The 21,935-nt window shown below is 41.2% G+C and overlaps 1 protein-coding gene across 3 annotated transcripts in view; it reads left to right on the forward strand.

The window, feature by feature from the left end:
* The window catches only part of LOC124299948 (uncharacterized protein CG3556), a 48,280-nt gene that overhangs the window by 14,145 nt on the left and 12,200 nt on the right, over nt 1–21,935 (forward strand). For all 3 annotated transcript variants that reach the window (XM_046753430.1, XM_046753428.1, XM_046753431.1), the window contains exon 2: nt 9,650–9,726. In XM_046753430.1, coding sequence (XP_046609386.1) covers nt 9,654–9,726 — 73 coding nt within the window. In that variant the 5' untranslated portion in view covers nt 9,650–9,653. The remainder of the gene's footprint in view (nt 1–9,649; nt 9,727–21,935) is intronic.

Consider the following 21,935-nt stretch of genomic DNA (forward strand, 5'->3'; position numbering starts at 1 on the left):
GGTTCTGAAAATCATAAAAACGTACGCCAATTTGCGATTGAATTATTCGCCCCGAGGAGCGTGTTTACGTACTTATGTATATAAAAATCTAGCCGCATAAATATAAATCGTGATAAAGCTCCGAGTGACGATGTAGATATTCTGAGGTTCGCAAATAATCCCGACCGTTTGTCGGCAAGTTTTTCTCCAACACGGGCAACGATGCGGTGAAAATTAGAATTAATTTCCTGCCAGAGATTGCAAGCAAACTCGAATCCTGATAATTTAATAAGCCACGTTTGCTCGCAATTCCTTTATCCAAATATTTGATTCCTCAACGATTTTCCGGTGAAAACGGATGATGAAAATTAAATTGCTTGTTCATTACCGCATCCGGATCACGCGAATCAATTAGGTTTCTGATCATGATCGTATTAGTCCGACGAGCGATGAACATCTGTGAAGCTTACAGGTATACTTTTGACCCCTTTTTAATCAGCCCAAAGCCGCGTCCGTCGCCGGCCGGCTGACCTGCGGAAAAGGGATAAAAAGCGAAAAATAATGTTCATCATTTGAACCCTTGGTAGCACAAGTCGGACGCTAGGGACGCCGGGCGTCGAGGCGGCGCGCGTGATATTGCGTGGGATCGATATCATGGCGCCAGCTAGCCTCTAGGTATCCCGTTAACGGTACACGTACAATCTATAAGGTGCGCTATACGTAATTTTCATGCTTAAGTCCGTCGCCCGCGGTCTTCACGCGGCTTAATCCCGACCCCGGTTGGGAGAAGGGTGGTGGCTGTGCATTCGAGGTATAAGGTTCATAAAATTGCAGACTCAATTTACGGCCCGACTCTTGTTACGCCGATCTGCATTGAAGACGAGACTCGAGGGGCTTCGAAAGAAATTTGCATCGTTTCACGTGGAAGGTGAGATGTCCGTCGTACTCGTTTCGAGCCGCGTCAATCAGTCATTCAAATTCACCCGAGGTTGTGCAAAGTTACTCGAACTTACGTAGTCGGAATTACGCGAATTCGTGTGAAGTCACTCGAAGGCATGCGGAGTCACGAGAAACTGTCTAAAGTGAAACGGAGTCAGTGGTAAAAGCCATGTTTCTTTGATTGACGAAATTTGGAGCATCCACGGTTAGAAAAAAAATGTCCCGGCAAGTCCACTAAAATTTTTGGGTTGGTTTGACCATTTTTCGATGTATTACTAAGCAAAACGTACAAATTAAATGTTGATACGACAATTTTAATGTTAAAATTACAGTAATTTGTGTCACATTTACTAACAGAAATGTAACAAATAGCTCAAATATGAAGTGGACCTGCTGGGACATTACGTTTAGTTCAATTTTTCTACAAGTGTACTTTCGTCTTTGGACTTGAAACTAATTATAGCGACAGCTCGTAACTTGGAATAAAAATATTTGGCTATTTAGGGAGTAATTGGATAATAAACTTGCCGAAGCGAGACACCCGCTACACTGATGCGAGTAACGATCCAGTAATTGACTTTCGTCGTGTTAAATGAAAAAAAAAACTAGCTACGTTTTATGAAATTATTCTCGATGCAGCGGTTACAAGTATATATGTTCTTCGGTAATACATAACCTACCACCGGAACAATTTGGTTCTTTTCAAAAATTTTTGCAAACCTTGGTGGGTCCGTTCAACTAAGAGTTTACAACGTAAAGATCAACAGTTTCGTAATGGGATGTTTGAGTGGTTATTCTTGCGTTCTCCGAGCTTTAAAAAGCAGCAAACGGCTCCTAATAATATTAAATATCAGAATCAACAATTCGATCGTTGAATCACTGATTTTTTTTTCACCGTACGACATTTTTAAAACCACTTATCCTTATGTCGATGAATGTATGATGCTGTTTTACTTTTCAGAGGGTTTTAAAGTTCGTTAGACATCCTTATGCATTAGGATCACGGTAATTTGAAATAGAGTACCACTTCCCTACACAAGTATATTATATATGATACTTCCGTACCACTTTCCCATTATCGATGTAATTACATATTTGCATAGAATAACCTGTAAACACCTGTGTGTAGGTGACTATCGTAAAAATAACACGTTCGCTTGCTCTTTCCATGAAGTAAACAGTCATCGCGTACTTGAGAGCTGGAACTGGAGCTACTTTATAATCTGCGTGCTACCTTCCGACAGCCGAATGTCACGACCACTTAAACACTCCTCTTTTTGCTGCCGCTCTGTACGTATGCGGTAAAAAGCCAAGGGTCAATTCACGCTGCACAAACTCGCTACTAATACATGTGGCACAGTTTTCCAACTTGCATGCAGTACTGCCTTCACTCCGTCTAAACATGACACATGATGTAGGGTATTGACCTCCAGGATTTCCATTTGATTACCGCACTCCGATACTTGTGGAATGAATTCCAGGGCAAGAAGAACTTTAATGAAAAACCCTTGGAGACCATTTTAATAGTTCATGTTCCAAGCTTTCGTTTTGTAAACGTGAAAAACCGTTCGACCAATTCAACTTGTTTCAGCGGATAATTACTAACTTATCGATTTATCGACATATGTTTTGCTGTAGATTTATCGAGTTACAGCCGTACTGTGACTGTGAACGCAATGAATTGTCAAACACACGAAAGAAACGACTGAGAAGTTAGACTCGTCGGTTGACGACGAACGAACGTTGTGAACTGCATACGACGAAGTTCCAACAGTTAATTTTGAGCAACGGCCGAGGCGTCATTACAGCCAGAGGAACATCCAGAAGCACGTTGCATGCTACTAATCGCTGCTATGTCGTCCCTTCATCGAATATACATGGGATAGTCGAAGCATAGACGCAGAGTGAGCGAGTACGATGACTGTAGAAGAGCCCGGGACTCTTACAGATGTCGCGTGGTCCGCGTTTTCGCCAGATGACGAAGACCGCGAGGATAGTCGGGGTTAATTGGCTACGTTTCAGTGAAATAGGCGGAGGTATGCATAGGCTCGGGGGTGGGCCAGGCACGGTCTGCGCCATTTGTCGGAGATCCGGTGCGGCCTCAATATCCGCTCTTAATAGCCGCCCGCGCCAGTCCCTCGAGTTAGTACAATGAGCGCCATATCGCGATGAAATTGGCGGGTGCTACGCCCCTCCGAGCCGAGTTTGCTCGATATCCTTGTATTGAGAAAGGAGGTTAACAGCCCCGGGATCATCGGGCACGCATTCTGGATCAGGTCGAGGACGAGGACCCGAATGAACGTCGACAGAACTTCGTCCTGGCCGTCGTGTAACCCCACAAAGCTATTTGGAATGGTTCGATTCATTGAGTGGTCAAGGTCCCAAAGGTCAATAACTCGGGACCATCGATCGTCGCTTGGAGATTGTGTTTACCTTGGCGAACGGCTGGCTTACAGGTTTCTTGGATTCGGTCTGTTCCATACAATGCGAATGTCAACATATAGACAATTTCTTTCCATCACAGACATCGAGTTTTTGTAGTGCGTAACACGCTGAGACCATGATGACCGGTTTCATGTAAAGAACCCTGCTCATGGAGTTGCTCAATGGTGCAGAAATCGACGCAAACATGGTGAACAACGTCCAGGCACCGATCTAGCCTCGGGACTATTTTCTTGTTCGAATTTCAAGGCGTGAAGGAAACGCTTGAAATTGCCACACTTGTACTCTTCCAGTTCATCATAAAAATGTATTGCGTAATTTTCTTCGTTACATGTATGAAAAAGCTCGGTCATAAATTAGTAAAACTCTTCATAACGATCGGTTGACACGGTTTAAAGTTGTGGCATGAATTTCCGCTAAAAGCCGTTTGGCATAATCATGCGATACGTTCCGTTCCGCACGTACCATATTCCGTTGCATTATGCCGTGGTCGTAGTCGCGGGAAGATGATTATCATAAATGGCCTTTGGTGGCGGTTGATCGACCAAACTCTCGTTTCAGCGAGCAGTTAGTTAGTTAGTTAGTTGTCAACTCGATACAAGTTAGCACCGTCTAGGAAGTTCAGTTACCTAGTATACTGTAGGTGGGTACCCTTTGAGGATTGGTAGGAGAACTCATCTTCCCGGGATTTGAAGTGAACCATTTGCTGCGAATCTCTCTCGATCTTCGTATTACACACTCTTGCTTCGAGTTTGCTATTGAGAGAAAATCAAAGGATGAACTGCATACGTGGATCGAGCGGAATATTATTTGAAGAGATATTTTCTCTGATCGGCGTAGTTAATTAAGTATTATTAAGTACAGGCGATACACGTTTACTGTTTATAGATAAGAAGAAAATCTGTGACACACCAGAACGAGATATTTTAAATGTTCTTCATCATCGAGGAATTCACGAATCCGAATCTGAGATATGTTTTGATTAAAGATGGAGAATCGTCTTCAAATGTAATGGAACTTTGGTTAATCATCTACTCGCTGTCCTCCTTCGAATCTCGTCGATGCAACTCGTCACGTTCTGTAATCCTGTTATGTAAATCTACCGTGTCCTACAGCGGATCATTCCGCGGTTCGCCGTAACTGACAGTATCGAAATTGTGAATGCCGGTGAATCTTCCCCTTGGAAATCGTGAATTTCCACTAGTTCGTACGTAAAGTGTCATCTGCTCCGGTGGACTATGGCAGGGACGTCGCCGCCGATGTCAAACCCCGAAATAGAAGGGTAGTGATATACGGATGGGTTATTTTTAGACGCGAAGGGTCTGTTCGCCTGGAAAAGCAGGGTTCCCCCGGTTTTGCGTGATCAGCGGCACTACGGACTGCACTAAAAGAAGGGGACGGGAAACGCTCGACCTGCCGATGGTGCCTTGCTAACGATTTTCCGGCAACCTCGAGTAATCAAACGTTAGACGAGTAAGTACGCTAAATAATATCGTGAGAAACTACCAAAACTGTCCATTAAACGCCGGTGAACAAATAAACTCTGTCATACGGTGAGCAGCGAGTTAACGATCGATGCATGGTTCGGGCGAAAGGGTAAATTTTCATCAAATTTCTTTATCGAATTCTGTACAATTATATCGATGGTCGGTAGCGCGATGATGAATTCAGATTTTACACACCCCTAAATTACGTATCATGGAACGCAGTTTCGGAACTTCGTGCGGAATGCGGTGTATGGAAATTTGGGGATCAACTCTAAAACTACTCGGATCTTGAGTGTCGGTTAAAGGAAACGCCGCGATGGGGTTTGATCGAGGTATTAGAACGTAATATGCGTGAGTACGAGGCGCTATTTCGCTTGATATTCGGATCACGTGTTGCCCATACACACGTGCCTCTATCGGGTGCCCCGCGCTGTAATTTACTCGAGCAGGTGTGCGACGTGGCTTGTTAGACCGAACCGAATTAAGTTCACCTGCCGTGCGGAAAAAAGAACCAGTTCAATTTACATAGCGGTATAATTCACCCCCGACGACAGAACGTGGCGAGTTTTCGTTTGAAGATAAAAATCTTTCGCTGAAAATGAAGCGTTTTTCACGTATTCCCTGAACGCGAATGCAAAATTATATCGCAGCGGTGAAGGATTTTCGCGTCTTCGGTTTAGCTGTATCGCCATGCAGAGAGTAGGAGTTTCTTTATACGTACGTATAAATTATTCTACAGATATGTAACGCGTTTAGCTTGTTGGAGTTTGCTGACACGGCATGAATTTTAAATCGGAATTTTGTGTACTTCGAACTTGGTTTCAAAGAGGACTCTTTTTGCTGCGAATGCGAGAGCTTTCGAGGCATGAAATTGATCTGACAACCAGGGGACGCGAAAATAAAAATAACGATAATAATGTGTGGAGGCAAAAAAAACGAGGGTAGAAAAAAGAATGTTTTACGTTTCTTCTGTGCGTGGTTGTGCGATATTGGGGCGTGCTTTGGAAAGTTAGAATCTGAAAATCCAGACGGTTGGCGAGAATCGCGGATAATAAAAGTATTTTGAAATAAAGCTCATACTTCCTGTGCGAATACCGGTGAATACGGGATGGAATAAAACCGGATGTAACGTACCGCGCGTACTGACCGAGTTGACGTTTTTAATACCACGTTTTTCTCGCGGCTTTTTTCGGAACACTTTTTTTTCAACCCACTGGCGGTAAATCGGGAAAACAATTTCGGGATATGGATTTTTGACATGAGCAGGTGGAGGCGCGTGATTTCGGACATCGTTCCGGCAAACAGCCTCGTGTATTCACAATTTACGTTACGCGTGTTCACTAAGCGGACCGTAAAACTTCGAAACGATGAACAAAACGTCTCCGGGTGTAAGTTAATACGGCTCGAGTCTAGCCGCACTTCCATCCCTTATATTATTGTAATCTTATGCGCCGGGAGAAAGCCCTTTGCGAATTTAAGCTCGGAGCTTATGTTGCATTACGGGTAATCCCCGTGGGCTAATCCTGAATCCCAGAACGTTTGCACTGAGGTTCGCGTTCCTCGAATTAATGTTTCGCTTCAGGCTGATGCAATCCTACACGGCTACCCGATGTATGGAAAACAGCAACCCGCCGATGTTTGCTTGGGTTTGCAACGTTCTAAACAGACCGCTCAGACAAACAAACCCTCGCAAGAACAAGCCTGCCAATATTTGACGTTGATTGTTACCGCATTTACATCATCGTCGTCCACAGCTACTCGATCATTCGGATAAATACATCAACACTCCTGCAAACATCTTGAATGAGTTTTCTAATAACGTGCAACTTATGAAAATTATTTATTACTACTACCCGTCCAACGCAACGTTGTTTCATCCATTAGCAAATAGCTTGGAAATTGAAAATATTCCAATACTAACGAAGAATTTGGATGAAACTGTGCAAAATTTTTGCCGACGTATCAAAATATTTTTATAAATGTTTCTACTTAGTCCGGGAATATTTTGTTCAAAAATGTTCTTCGGTAATTAATTTTAAACGGAAGAAGATATTGATTTGGTTGAAAATTTTCTTCAGCGAAAAAATTATTTTTCTTCTTTCGTGGAAAGACGAGAAATTTCACTTCAAACCTAGATCCACACAGGAATTCGGGGTTCTGTATCTATTTAAGGGTGTCGTCGTGTTCGAAAAGTGGTTGAACAATAAATTGGCAAAAGTTCAAGGACGAGGATTCGAACTAGGAGTTCTTCAGCCACTCTTTCTTAGGTTTATACGAATATGCCCGTACAGGTGGGAAATCGATTCGAATGAAACCGCAGATAAAATGAATAAAACGAATGTCAGAAAATGACTGCAACCCTATTATCGTCACTATTATAACCCTTTTTCTCTCCAGTTTTCTCCGACTGCACACTGCATCGCTATACCTATAATATATACTCTGCTAGAATACTAAGTGTGAGTCGAAGATTGATATAGGAAAATATCGACAGCTTCTCCTAATTGGTTTTTTTTTACAGGAGTATAAGTAATGAATGAAAACCTGAACCGAAAGGGTTTTCATTCGGTTCCGCACAACGAAAGAAACTTTCTCATGCAATCTGCACTTCCTACTACTTTTACCACGCGTTGTTTTGACCGAACCTGCGTAAATGAAATGTAAAAAAAAAGAAAAAAAATCCTCACGTTGATGAAGGTACAGTAAATATCTCTTGCAATTGCCGGTGCAGTAAGGATCGACCAGGATAATTTATTTTTGTTTTATGTGATATAAAAATTAATCAAAAAAATGTTGAGGGCTTCAGACAATCTCGATCCGCTTCATGCTCAGTTTCAAAAGCTTACATGGGTAGCGAAATGTGGCATTAGACTTGAAATAACGGGAATATTTATAGCCTAAGGGACGAACTTGCGTACTAAACTTGTTTGTACAACGGACGTCAAAGAGAAACGAGGGAATTTCAGGGTCTTCGTTGATTCACGTGCCTCTATAATGCGGATGATTAGACGTTCAGCTAATCGCCTATTCCGAATCTCGCATACCAACGGAAAATCAATTTAACGAATAACATATATAATGGTATCGTGTAGGAAATCAATTATAATACAGCTTAAAGGGAACCAGTCGGTTAACATATCCAAGGGAAAAGGAACAGCTGTTGTACATATTCGAGGTTTCATTACCGGGCAGAAAAATAAAAATCGAGCCACTTATTGGCTGGTAGAAAGGAGATAATCTCACAATGTTTCAAATTTTCATTATCTTTCTCCGAATTATCGGATCGCAATAACACGAGGGGGTGTATTTTTATAACTCGGCGAGAATCGGAGCGTAGAAAGAGGGAAAAGAGGAAGAGCGAGGTGTTGTGCGAGAGCCTGGAAGAGAAGCCAGTGAGGAATTTGAGGTGAACTGACGTTGTAATTTATTTCGCCGATATTATCATGGCTTCGATTATATGCCACCCTGCCATTTTCCTTACCCAGTCTAATTTCCCAGCGTGCCGACCGTTTTATCACCAACCACTGGCAGCTTCTTTGATTCTTGATAATAAAAATGTGCGCTGAAATTGGAAGATCAGGCGTCGGGGAAAACGACCTCGCCAGATGTCTTTAAGTACTGCCGAAGGCTTCGGCACTTTTTCTTATATTCTTTTCTATTTCACGAGACCTCTTCGCTGCTCCATTCGAATATTTTCAACCCAATTACCAACGTAATATCTTGGCTGGTAATAATGATTATAATGATAATGATAATGATATTTCGGTTAACGCGTAATCACGCTGCACCCGTTGCGGCGCTCATTCATATTGACAATCTGCTCAGTTTCTTCCGAGCAAACTTTTGCCAACTTTCCCGCACTGAAAATTAGTCACGCGACTCAATCTCATATTTAAAGGAGGCTGGTCGGCCGAAAAACGAGCCTTTTTATTAACTTCGTCAACAGTTCGTACATCCGATATATGTTTTCTGTGTCAAAAATTTCTCTCGAAAAATTCGAAAGTGGGAAACACTGAAAATATAAATTAAAGTTTCGATACCGAAGCTTAGTTTCGAATCGGTTCAAAACGGTAAAAAATATAATTTATTTTCTACAAAGTGACTATAGCAAACTTCTTTGTCTTCTGCCGTCAATTCAATACTGCGATTTTTTTTTCATCATAATTAATATCGAGTTGAAAAATTGAGTATTTAACAATGTCAACGTAATAAAAAAAAAAGAAAATTATGTTTGAACTTGGAGAAAATATAGTATATTAAATTAAATGAGCCATCGTAAAGTGAAATCGAACGAATCTATAAAATTGTTAATCATTTTGACGCAATCTGAAAAGAATCATCGATAGCCAACATTTTTAAAGAGATCTTCACAGTTTATGTAAATGTATAATAATTTTACGAATACTAGACGTACAAATACAACTTGTGATAAGATTAATAAAAAGTTTCAATTTTCAGCCAACCAACCTACTTAATTAATCCTGAGCTGCATCAATTTCCAAAAGAATTTCCACCGGGCTGCAATATAAAATATGCAAGCTTTAATCAGCTCGCGCTATTCGCACAAGTTCGCCAACTTTTTTTCCTCTGGAATTATTTTGCCACAAGAGTCAACGTCTTACGCGCATCTCGCCTCGAATTTTTGGCACCTAGTCTCTGCCTCAAGCAAGTGAAAATAATGTACATTTATTTCAAAATGTATTCGCTTCCTGTATTGCTTGCTAACATCGTCACAGCAGGCGTAAAAAATTATTCCATTCCATCAAATTCCGTTTTTGTATAATCTTTCTTATCTTTTTCAGGAATATGTGGGGCCGAGCAAACATGGGAGTCGTCGTCCTGTTCTTGGTCGTCCTCTGCACCATTGCTAATGCGGAAGGTAAGTGGCACAACGATAATAGAATGGGGTGATTTTATTCCTTGTATTGTGGCTTTTTTTGTCCAATTAAAACGGATTGATTTCCCGTCCAAAAAGTGATCGACAAGCCCTTGATGCGAGTCTGACGTGGAGCAAATTTTCACATGTGCAAATTGAATTTCCTGCTATTCCGAAAAGGCCACCATTATCTTTCGTATATCCTGGTCTATTTCGGCGCGCAAGATTGATTGACCCGTTTTATACACGTGTATATATATCTGTACACATGTATGTGTGCATCGAAATTGGCGAAATATACGAAAAATAAGCGGCAAACCGTCAATCATAGAGATAGTTCTCCTTTTCAGGAATTGTGACTCGGATACTCGCCAAATTGGGCACGAAAGACTTTTCCTCACGAGAGAACACAACATGTCCCCGAAAGGATGTGCTAGCTAAATTTGCGAACGTGACGCGATTCACAAACGCGTCTTATGTACCACTCGGATCCTATTTTCCGGGCAAACGTTTCGAGACTCCAAATGCAACTTGTACTCGCGCAAGCTTTTTCCACGTTATTAAAAAGCTTCACGAACAATCCCGCTGAGCGGATGAGCCGATGATCCGACCGCGTCCAGGATCACTTTATTTTCACCCCTGATATAGCGTCATGTTAATTCACTACAGAACGTGACGAGGAAATTTCGCCAAGATAATTACGTCACGTGTTCCGGGGTGATTGTTTCACTTCCGCGTGTCGAAGGCATATACGAGTCTGTTGGTTCTTTACGATATGTGTAAAAGGTGGTAGAAATGGTGAAAGCGAGCCTCGATCGATGGTTGAAATACGGCATGTTTGTCCCTGGGCAAAGTTACTTCTTGGAAATAACGACAACGGAAATAAGAATAATTGTAACGGGACGCTGCAAAGGTATAATTTACTTTTTAATAATGGCGATATTTCGTCTTTGAGATCTCAGCGTCGGTATGTCTTCTGAAAATATTCTGGTGTTCTCGCTGAAATTCTTGAATTCTTCTGCCGAACAGACACGACGAATTTCTTTCTCCTTTGAGATAAAAGAAACGAGCAGCTGGTATTCATTCGAGCCAGACAGAGTCTCCTCTGCGAAATAGCGAGTATCGCATCGTCTGATGAATGAAAAAAAGAAGGAAGAAGCGAAGCGCGGCCCTCGCAATCAGAGCTTCGTCTCTGCACCGCGTCGTTTACACTCTGGAGAACTTGCTCGCTTGTATAACCTAGCATTTTCACGTACAGGCATCCCGTGTACGGTACAAATATGTCTGTGTATAAAATTATCGAGAAATTCAATTTCAATATTGAATATCGCGACGAGAGGCAAGGAAATCCGATGCGCGGTAATCAGATTTAAAATCCTTTTCCTCTTGAAAATGAGAATTTAGTGCTTGCAGTGATGAGGAAATAAGTCGAATCCTTGCCCATAGATGTTTTCTCTTACTTTAAACTCCTTGACAATTATTATAGAATTGGACAATATTATTTTTTGTCCCCTGATTTCTCGTCACATTAATCTTGGTAACTTGAGCCTCATCAGGAGAGAGCTTTTCGTTCTATTCAATATCAAAAATGTATCAAGTGTTGTGGAAAACTTTCAAGGCATTGTGAAGGAAAATTCATTAGTGAAATTTGGTGCATTACGAAACGAGACCTAAAATTTTCAATGGGTGATACTATACAAGATTTCCTGAGGAACAAAGTTCTGCGATAAAAAATCACGCGTGAAGAATGTTACAATTTATTTCAGTGTAAGAGATAAATCTTCGAAAAGTTTGTTGGGCGTAATATTTTTTTCTCCAAAGCCTGGCACTTGAACCTGAAAATTGTAGGGGACTGATCTTTTTTATTTTTACATCTCATAATATTATCAAGTTTCTAGTCAGCTTTTACACAATTTCAGTGAGGTTTCTCTTTAATTAACGCAAAAAGTTGAGTCCTCGAACTTTCGACCACAACTGTTCCTCGCCTTTTCGGTTCTTCCCTCCGGCGATTAGGCTCAGGAATTTCTTGAAATTGGAAAACTCTTTCGAGACAGTGAAATTCGCACGGTACGTAGGAAGGTTAATTTCGAATATGAGAATTGCAAAACAAAAAGCCCCTTTTATCCGAGAAAAAACAAGCTGGTTGAAAGTCTGTCTGGTGATTTCCGATCGGCTGCTTCATTGGTTCGCTAACTATTGTTTTCCCTTAGATATCATCAGCTGCGAATATCGGTTGCGAAATCGTCAACCGGCAGAATGCGTGTATATACATATAATTCGATTACCGAATATTTATGATATTGAATGAGAGAGAGCAAAGCAATATTTTTGAATAGATTCTGCATTAACTGGTTATTTTGAACTTATATATAATGCACCCGTGGCTTTTGTGACTGTAAATTTGTTTAAATCGGATGTTTGAAACGGTTATAAATATTAAACGAAATTGAGCCCAACGTCGCGTCATCGGAGGAGTTTTTGCTTTCTTGTAGCAGCGTCAGTTCCGCCGTTGGAGAAACCGCTTAAATATAAGCGTCAAAAGATTCGCCCGAGTCTCGACTCGCAAAGTTTTTGACATAATATTATGCAGAGTGCGGACTTGCCGTGTGAGAACTTTAAATCTTGTTAATTATTTCTAGCGGTAATTTACCCTCCGCAATTTTCCTCTCGCTCACTGGCGCAATGCGTAGATCTATACCAACGAACCTCTCGATTGGATCGCGGAACAAATGCAGTAAAAAGCGTAAAAAGCTTTTTCCTGAGCGCAGTCGTGATTTAATTTCCTGGGATCACGATTCGGTTTCACCTCTCAAGCATAATCTAAACTTTCCTGCTTTAAAAGGTACGGCTGCTGCTCCTGAAACAATCCAACGATGTACTTTTGCTTGATTGGAATCCGTGAGATACGTGTGCGATTTTCTTTCCAAACTTACGAGAGACCAAAAATTTTCATCATCCGAAGACACGATGATTTTTTTGCTTGTCATTTTTGACTGAGTTTCAAAATTTTCTTCCTATTATGGTAAATATAGACGATAATATTTACTGTATAAAAATTTTTTCCGCGATTTCCTCCACTGTAGTGAAAGTTGTTGGTTTTCGGAGAAGAACGGTGCCTTGTGAAGAAAATTTGGACGATGAAGTGTACCTTAAACTTTACGAATACCAACTGGTTTTACTGATAAATGGACCTATATGTGCTTTCACGCATCGATCACGTAGCATGTGGTTCTTGATATTTGAACAGCGCGTATCAAGCGTGTATTCGGGGATTTATAAAATACGGAAGAAAAGTCAATATTCGCATCCGCTGGTAATTAATCAGTTTCCGTGAGATACAGCGGAGGTTTCGCCGTAGGCGTTCGACTTTCGACCCCGTGAATAATAGCAGTACACGTGAATACAGCCTGCAGTATACATGTTATATACGTATGTAGTGTATACGGTATATTTCACAACTCTTGTGAAAAGTTCCCGGGGAGGAACAGCCCGTAGAACCCCGGGGGGCAAACAAAGTTCAAGTAGAACTTGATTCGAGTTTGAGAATTGTTTCCGAGGTAGCTGCTTGCATGCTTAGAGAAGAGGGCGTTGAAATTTTACGCGGGGTAAGACTTTCAATTTCAAAATTTCGTCCAAGCCTCGGTTTTGAGAGAAAAAAAAAAAAAAAACAAATTGATACCCAATTCAATGAAAAGGTTGCTTTAGAATGATAGCTAATACAAATAATTTAGTCAACATAAATTTTGTCTGGGTTGAAAAGCGTTGGTCCACAAGTTGGCACGGAATACCCTATATATTTTACCACACTGTGCAGATAAACATCGGGTCGCACAATTCGGTCGTTCAATTACAATTTACTCCGTCTCGTGTTGCCTCCACACACGGATTCATGTACCCCAATTTATCATTAGTGTGAACACGCAGCATTTCATTCTCCCCCTTTTTCCTCGAGCAGTGATGTATCGCCTCTATTCGTTAGGCTTTCGGGAATTTTACGGGTATGCAGGGCCTTCGACCTGTGTCAAGATGGTCCTTAATACGAAAAAGCAGAGGACGAAAGAAAACAGCCAGACTCTTTATTTCCGCACCTTTTTCTACCAACGTCTCTCCCAATGTCGAGAACAGGTGTTAAAACACGAAAAGAAAACGCCTTGTTTATTTTGCGTTAGTTGTTCGACCGACTCTTAAATAACTGTGTAAGAATCGATGATTTGTTTTTCACACGACATCGGAACAGAACTTTTATTGAACTGGCATGTAAAGAAAGAATTATTTGATGTTACCAAAAACGTGACGCGAAAAATGTATCAAAATTGATTTAAAAAAAGCTATCAAAACAATAAATTAGCTTATTGAGCGAAATCGCATTTATAATCGATGCATCATTTTTTTTCTGGTGTATTCGGTAAACGCGATAAATTTTTGCCGTGTGTGACTTCGAGAAGGCAGAAAGAGCGATGGCGGCGGGTATGGGATAAACCTACGATCCAGATCTCCAGAGAAATATGTTGCGCCCGATCCTTAAAGTCGCTGTTACGCTCGGGAGGATTTTATTTCCGTGAGTAAGGGAAAGCCGGCGTGATTCTAAAGCGCGGATGTCACGAGCGCTATCGCTGGGATGTTGAAATTGCGTAAACTCATCCCTGAAGAAAAACAGGACATGCGGTGGAATGTACCGAAATTGGATGGCTGCTGAGATGTCTGGAATCGAAACCGCGCCGCGTTGTTTCGCTTTAGGTACTCGAGCCCACGCAGAGGTTCGATTTTCCACCTCCGTACCTATATTCCCAGTTTCGAGGGAAGAATTGCACTTTTGAAGCGAAAGCTTCGAATAAATCGCCGTCCCGTCTTGAAACAAAATTTCCTTTGTCATTCTGTTTTCTCTGTCTCCTCTGGTTCTATTTCGAACGTAGGGTAGGTTCGAGAAGAACTCGGCGTTATTCACCACGCGATGAAAAAATATTGACTTATACTTCCGCAGAGTGAATATATTTCAAGCGAAATTCTCTCGCAAGGTTTGAAAATTCCAATTTTATATGCCTCTGTTGAACAGATGTAAATTTCGTATTGACACGTGATTTTATTCCGTTTTCGGCGGCGGCTTGCAATAAATTTTCTTATCCTGCGCTAACCGATTGCCGAATTTTTTAATTCACCAAGTCTTGACTCGAGCTACGGATTTTAAACGCCGAATAAAACTCCTCGAGCTTTTCGAGTTCACGCATTCAGCGCGTTTAACTGTCACCCTTTTATCCGTCGTGTTACAACGTCTGCTGTTTTCTTGCATCGACAGCACGTGTCAGCGGGATCCATCCATTCCTCGGTATTTCACTTCCGCAGTACGAATAAAATGGAATCGAAAATTCACACGGTTTTTTTTTTCGCACCGCCTTTTCTCCACCCTTCTAAACGCCGAGGGATGTTCTGTCAATTTGCAGTGGTGAAAAAGAGGATAAATCATACGCACTCAAATCACCGTTAAACTTTTGCAGTGAAGCACGTTTTTCTTGCCGGCGTTAATTAGCGTCAACTCATGCGTCATATTCTAATATTCGGAATTCGGTTTTAATGGTCGATCTGCCAAAAGATGGCAGCTGCTCTCGTCTGGTAAGATTCTTGGGGAGATAGTAGATTTTTTCTAAAGTCACGAAGCTAAGGAACGACAAGATTGATTCGCACGACAGAACAACTTGTCGGTCGCTTTTTTTTTTTACTTAACCTTTCATGCAGGTACGAAACAGAGGGAATAAATGCACTTGCGCTACATTTATATACTAATATACTTGCACCTAAGTATACGAAGTATGTAGAAATACCGTTACATGTGCATAAAATAATCTGAAAAAGCCAATAATTCTTCAAGTAGTATCTATTTTCTTTGCCCATTCATCTGAAGTATGGAAATAACGACTAGGCGATTTTTTTAATCCGTTATATGGGTGCAATTTGACTGCTCGCACAAATATACGCAAAGCTAAAAAACATAAGCTAGACCGTGTAATTACTCACGTTTAGAGGTTCCACATACCGAGTTGATAGTTGGGTATACTTGACTTGACGGTATCAATTAATTAAGTGCGCGGTAATTAGGTCTGCGGGGTCCCTAAACTGACAAATAGCCGAAAGCAATTAGAGGTAACGTGAGTCTCGGCTGGGTTTCAGCTCGGAGCAAAAGTTGTACAGTGAGTCGGTCGGTGCCGTGCACCAGATTATCTCTAAATTAGCTTAATTAGTGAAAGACTGTCATTTTGACCTGCAGGGAGCTAATTCGCGGGAAGCAGCTTTCGGGCGGACATTAAATAATGTGGCAAAATATCGAGATCCGCGTCGCTGCGATAAAGTGATAGAATTTATTTTTCCTTCGCGACGAGGAGACGGTTCGTTTCTTTAACTTCTGTGTCTCATCAGGCTTAATGCTGATAATTACATTACGACTTATAATAGAAACAAAAGACCCTCTGCTGTCTCGAAAGGCTTTCCTCGATCAATGAACTGCCTGCAAAGGGGCGTAAATTTTTATCTCCCGACGTGGAAAATGAATAGATGAAAATTATTGTTGTTGCAAGGGTTGGACGAGGACAGCAGCGAAGGCGCCGGAGTAATAATCTGCTTTCCTTTTTTCTTTCAAGTCGTTTCTTCTTTGTCCTTCTTAAATTAATTATTCTTATTTTTAATTATCGGTAGGAAACTTTTAAGGCTTAATTATTTATAGAGGTTCTAACGAACGCGGGGAAAAACTGATCTAATTTATTTTATCAATCTCTTTTCGCTCGGAACCTACCGTCGATCAGCCATTTTCAAAGTAATTTCTCTTCCTCCGCTGTCGAGCTTCTCCGATCGTTTATTAGCGAATTCACGCACCGTCGAAATAATTCATTAATCACGAAGATGTTCAGATTTTTGAAGAAAAACATGAACCGCGGAGCGAATCAACGGTATCGAATCGATAACTTGTATCTATATTTGTTCGAGACAGAACTCGTTGAGAAAGTAACGCTGCACGTCTGTAATTCTTGCTCGTTTTATTTTCCCTTCGAGGAAAATTAGAAACTTTTATCCTCCCCTTTTTCGCTTCTGCGTATCGAACAACAACGCTCGTCTAAATACACTCGGTAAACTTCAATCTAAAAGGATTTCATCGCATCAGGCGTAAATTTTCATCTGTTATTCTTCAGGTTTCGCAGAGACTAAACAATCGGTCGGTATTATATATTTGCCGGGCTAAGCCTCGTCTGATTTAACATTGAGTTCTATCACTGATCCGTTGTATGTCTTATAACATTACGTTTAATCGTCTCCTTCAACAGCCAACAACTCTTTGTGATAATGCGAAAAGCACAGGTATTTCAATGCGGGTAAAATCAATACAGATTCAAAATGGTGGTGCCATATACAGTATCTATGAATTTCCCCGATTACGAACTTCCCCTTTAACCGCCGTGTTCATTTCGATTTGCATAATTAGGGAGTTTGAATCTCGGAGTGGATCAGGTATAACTTGATATCCTTTCAGCGGACAAATATTTATCATTATAAAATAAACTTTCTCTCTGTTTCTCTCTTGAGTAAAGCTCAATTTCGCGTTTATCTCTACGTTGAATAAATCGCAACCGAATAAACAACTTGTAGAGCTTCGTTGAAGAAAAATCAAGCTTTACACGAGGTAAACTTTACTCTGAAACAATTTCCACAATTCCTGATACGATCAGGTCGCAGTATTCCGTCCGCCTTTAGCGTAAGCTGCCTTTATTTTTATCCTCACGATATTAAAATACTTACTTTCTGAAAATAATCAAGCGTAATATGCCTCGCAAAAAATCGGTCGTGACCAGATTTACGTTGATTATTTTATTGGATCGAGAGGAATCTCTTTAAAAAAAAATACTTGCCCACAGAACACATGGGAATTCGGCCTCCTTCACCCGAAATGATCACGAGCTGCTTACGCACGTTCCTAACAATGCGTCTGACCGAACGCCTATTCCCACTACTTACGAATCACTGCCAACGAGATTCGACCGACGACCGGGCGATTCTCTCGTTTGGGTTCGAATAACCGTTTCATCCGTCTTCTTGATTGGGCAATGAAATCCCAGAAGCGTTCACTCCTTGATTCGTAATTATATGTAACAAGGAAGGCCGAGTATTTCTAGAATTCTCAGCGCCGGTAGGTAGGTGGAATAAATTATTTTTCCGAATCAATTGTATTTGAAAAATATCGGGTATATAATTAACACGAGCATGAACCTTATTAGGTTGTATATCACGTATTGATTGATACGTTTTTTTTTTTTTTTTTGAGGTACAATAATTGTGTATCACAATTTCAACGGATCAAGAATTTCGGCAACAAGCTTTCGACAAAAAAGCGAAGCATCAAAATCTTCAGTTCCAAACGTTGAATTTTTCTTCGTCTTCCATTCGATGATTCGGAATCTCGTTCATGACTTGGTATTTACTGTGTTCGCGCCAAGTTGAACCAGACGTTTAAAAGTTGGAGCAATCTTATCATCGACAAGCTAATTGTGAGTCGGGAGAAAAGCTAATCTCAACTTATCCTACAGCCGTGAGTGTATTAAAACTGACTGCCGAACAAAGTTTTATAAGGGAACAAATGTAGTTGTACCTATAGCCTGCGGAAAAGTTTTTCTTTGTTATATATACGCGTCGCGAAGTATTTAATGTTTAAAAAAAGTAACCAGCCAGCTGCTGCACGAGCAGTGTGAAAATTTGTTGGAAACTTTGCGAGGTGAAGAATAAAAACTGGACAATAGAAATTGTAGAGTAAAAATAGTTTATAAAAATGGATACAACTTTGCGCACACCTGAATATAAAATAATTCTCCCAACTTGGGTATAGTTGTTGAATTACAGAGGTATATATCGGCTGATTTCCCCGCTGCTTAGGTAAACGACGATATAGCATGCAGACGCGGTTCTCTGCACTTTGATTATATCTAGATTTCCCGCCGGGAAAAAAAAAGGCTCGTCCCATTCGTCGCCGGCTGCATATCCACTACACTACACAGCAGACCAGACGCGGCCACAAACTGAAAATCCCAGACCTGCTGCAGGTGCATCGATCGATTCCACCCCCGCGACCCAAAACAATCCAAGCCGTCTGTGCAGCCACATTAAAAAAACATTCATTACCATCAGACGATGGAACATCCACTCGCCCCGCCTCCCTGCTGCTGTTGTTCGGAAGAGAAATGGGGAAAAAAATATATGCGAAAAAACAACGAATGAGAAAAAGAGAGAGGGAGAAATCTAAGGATAGCTTGCAGACTATTTATACCTATATGTATGTATATATATATATATATATATATATATAAAATATATATATATAATACATCTGTGTGTGTGTGTATATGTAGTTGCTTCGAGCCACGTTGATACTGCGTAGATATAGCTATTCACCGTTTCTTGCTCTCGCTGGTCTGACTGGCCCCATGCCAAAGTGGGAATTGCTGTTTGCGCCGAACAAACTACCTCCGGCTAACCTGCCCCCTGCAGGGATGTGCCATGATCTATTGTCGGGTGGTTTTTGCATTTTTCTTATTTTTACATTCTTATTTTCAATTTTTACCCCACGCCGAAACATATGAAGAAGTACTTACGACCTGAAGGTTCGTGCTCTCCCTTCAATTTTCACGCGAATGGGTGATACGGTGGTTGAAGAAGTTATGGAAATTTATGTGTACTGTACGTAATTGGAATTTAATAAATTTCGGACAGGTTCCATTTGACTCCAAAATGATGACGTTTTAGGTTTAGGTGCTGATGGTAGTTTTCAAAGACAGTTAAAGACGAATAAGATCCATATTTTGAATTGATTACATAATAGGAATATTGTTTCCGTCGTGTTCATCGACATTTTCTTGTTTTTTTTTTCCCCGACTGATGATTCAGAATGTGATTCAGATCTCGTATATCATTATAAGTATAAACTTAAGAGATCGAAAATCAGAAGAACATCACAATTGATATCTTTCGCATTAAAGCTCGCAGAGAAACGAGTTCAGCAACATACGGATACAAAGAAAAGAAAAATCGTAAAAAACGGGCCTGACCAGACAAGGACATAAAGAACCTGAGCCTGATTTTGTCCGCCGATCTGTTCGACACGAAGCTAATATGGCCGGGATTCTGGTTCCTACTAACCCAACGCTTGTTGTAAGCACATGCAGAGATAAAACAAACGCTGCGCTCGCGATCTCGCAGAGAGTCGTGAAAAACGACAGACAAAAGCTCTGCGAGCGTGCTGGAAAATACATAAACAAGGCATTGCGGGCTATTGTGAATTACAACCCAGGTACACACGTCAGGGCTTAAGGGTAGTTTACGTTGATGCTTGTTTCTTTTTTTTTCTACGTATGCAGGACTCGATGCGACGGCCGCCGTTACGATAGTCCGTGCACGGCACTAGCTTATCCGAATTTAAATTTAAAATTTTCCCTCGAAACGTATGTACTTCGGTTTTTATACTCCGTTAGACAAGCTCGCCGCCATCTGCCACCCTGCTTACTTTCTAGCCGATTAACTTCGTATTATACTTTCACCTCGGGGGAAATTTTACTCGTGACGGACGTTGACTTTATTATACAACCGTGGCGCGTTGAAACTCGGAACGTTGACGCTGATCGACGTCGCCTTTCAACCGGGAATCGCTTCGATGATCATCCAGCATTTTCTGCAAAGTCTTTACGACTGGTGGAACAGATTTAATTCAGGATCAAAGAATCCACTTTGTCAAATCGCAACGGTATTTCTTACGGTCGAATCACACCAAAAATTTGATCACTTCAAGGGGGTTGTTTCGACGAATGAATACTGATCGACGAATCAAGGAGACTGCGGCAAATAATTAGTATCATTAAATTCGGACCCGAGAATTAACATTTTATTCCAACAGCTTGAAAGTCAAGAAATTCAACAACTATGCGTCCGTTAAAAAATGTTCTTCGTTTTCTGATCGATAACGGATAAGTTTCAATGAACCATACTAAGTACCCAAAGCGTTAATTTTACAGTAAATTCAACCATCTGTTTATATTTCTCTAATTGTACATATTGTATACCTAGTGAAAGATGAAGAGAGCGAAGCTAGGTGTGTCTCAAAATGAACTACCGGTTCACCAAACGAACTGACGCAATTAATTTCCGCGAAGGGAAGAGCAATTTAATACCTACGCTTTTGTCCCACGTAAAGCCCCTTCGTTGTACTTGCGTTGAAAAGTCGGCCAGCGGTCAAGAGGAGGACATTTCGGACGGTTGAGATCCCTCAGGCAGATTACGGGCGGCAATTAACCCTGTAGGTACAACTTTTTCGCTCAGAAGCGTGTTTTACTGTCAAAAGTCAAAGAAGAAAAATCACCCGTTTGATGAGAAATAGTGTTAAAATTTTTACAGAGAAATTCGATGATCTTCTCCGCTCGCCAATTAACGTCCGATAAAATTTGAGCCGTAATGCGAATTACAGGCGGCGGAGTTGCTACAGGAATTAATTTTCAGCGTCAAGCGGACATTCGTCGAAAATAAGGCGACCTGGCAGCTTTGAAAATGGCCATCTGTACCCCGCCTATCGCTTCATGTGTGGCCTGTGCCTCCGGACGCTTTCGTAACCCCTATAAAAGCCATTTCCTTCCAAAGTACCGGAAGGGAAGGACGAAAAAGGGGAAACCGCGGAGAGAAGGCGGTCGTCGCGTTTATGAAGTGGGCGAGGCCCGGGAGATTGAGACGGTTGCACTTTGCGCGGTAATATCAACCCTGGAAAAAAGACTGATAACACTTCTTCTCTTTCGATGGCGTGCCATTAAGCCGCCAAAACTGAGAGACGGTTCGCATTATTACCCTGGACGTCGGAATGGAGTCGAAAAATTTAAGAGTCTGGTTGAGAGAATCCGGCATAAAGGAGTGAGATTTTTCGGAAAATCGAATTCGGTTTAGGACCAATCGAGCTGGTCACGTGACGGGAAAATTTGCTGCACTTTTTTCTTCCATTCAGAGGAGACTACTAATTGGCGAACGTTTTGCCGGATAGTGTCTCGGCTGGAATTCAATTTCAGCTTATTAATTTTCATCGTGTGTGTAATAAGTACCCGCTCCGCCTTTGTTATACGAAAAAGAAAAAAAATAAAAAAGAAAAAAAGACACACTTTATCGTGAAAACGAGGACAAAGCGCTTGTCTCCTCGTCGAGTTTCCTGA

This window comes from Neodiprion virginianus, chromosome 3 (assembly GCF_021901495.1).
Source record: "Neodiprion virginianus isolate iyNeoVirg1 chromosome 3, iyNeoVirg1.1, whole genome shotgun sequence".
NCBI lineage: Eukaryota > Metazoa > Arthropoda > Insecta > Hymenoptera > Diprionidae > Neodiprion > Neodiprion virginianus.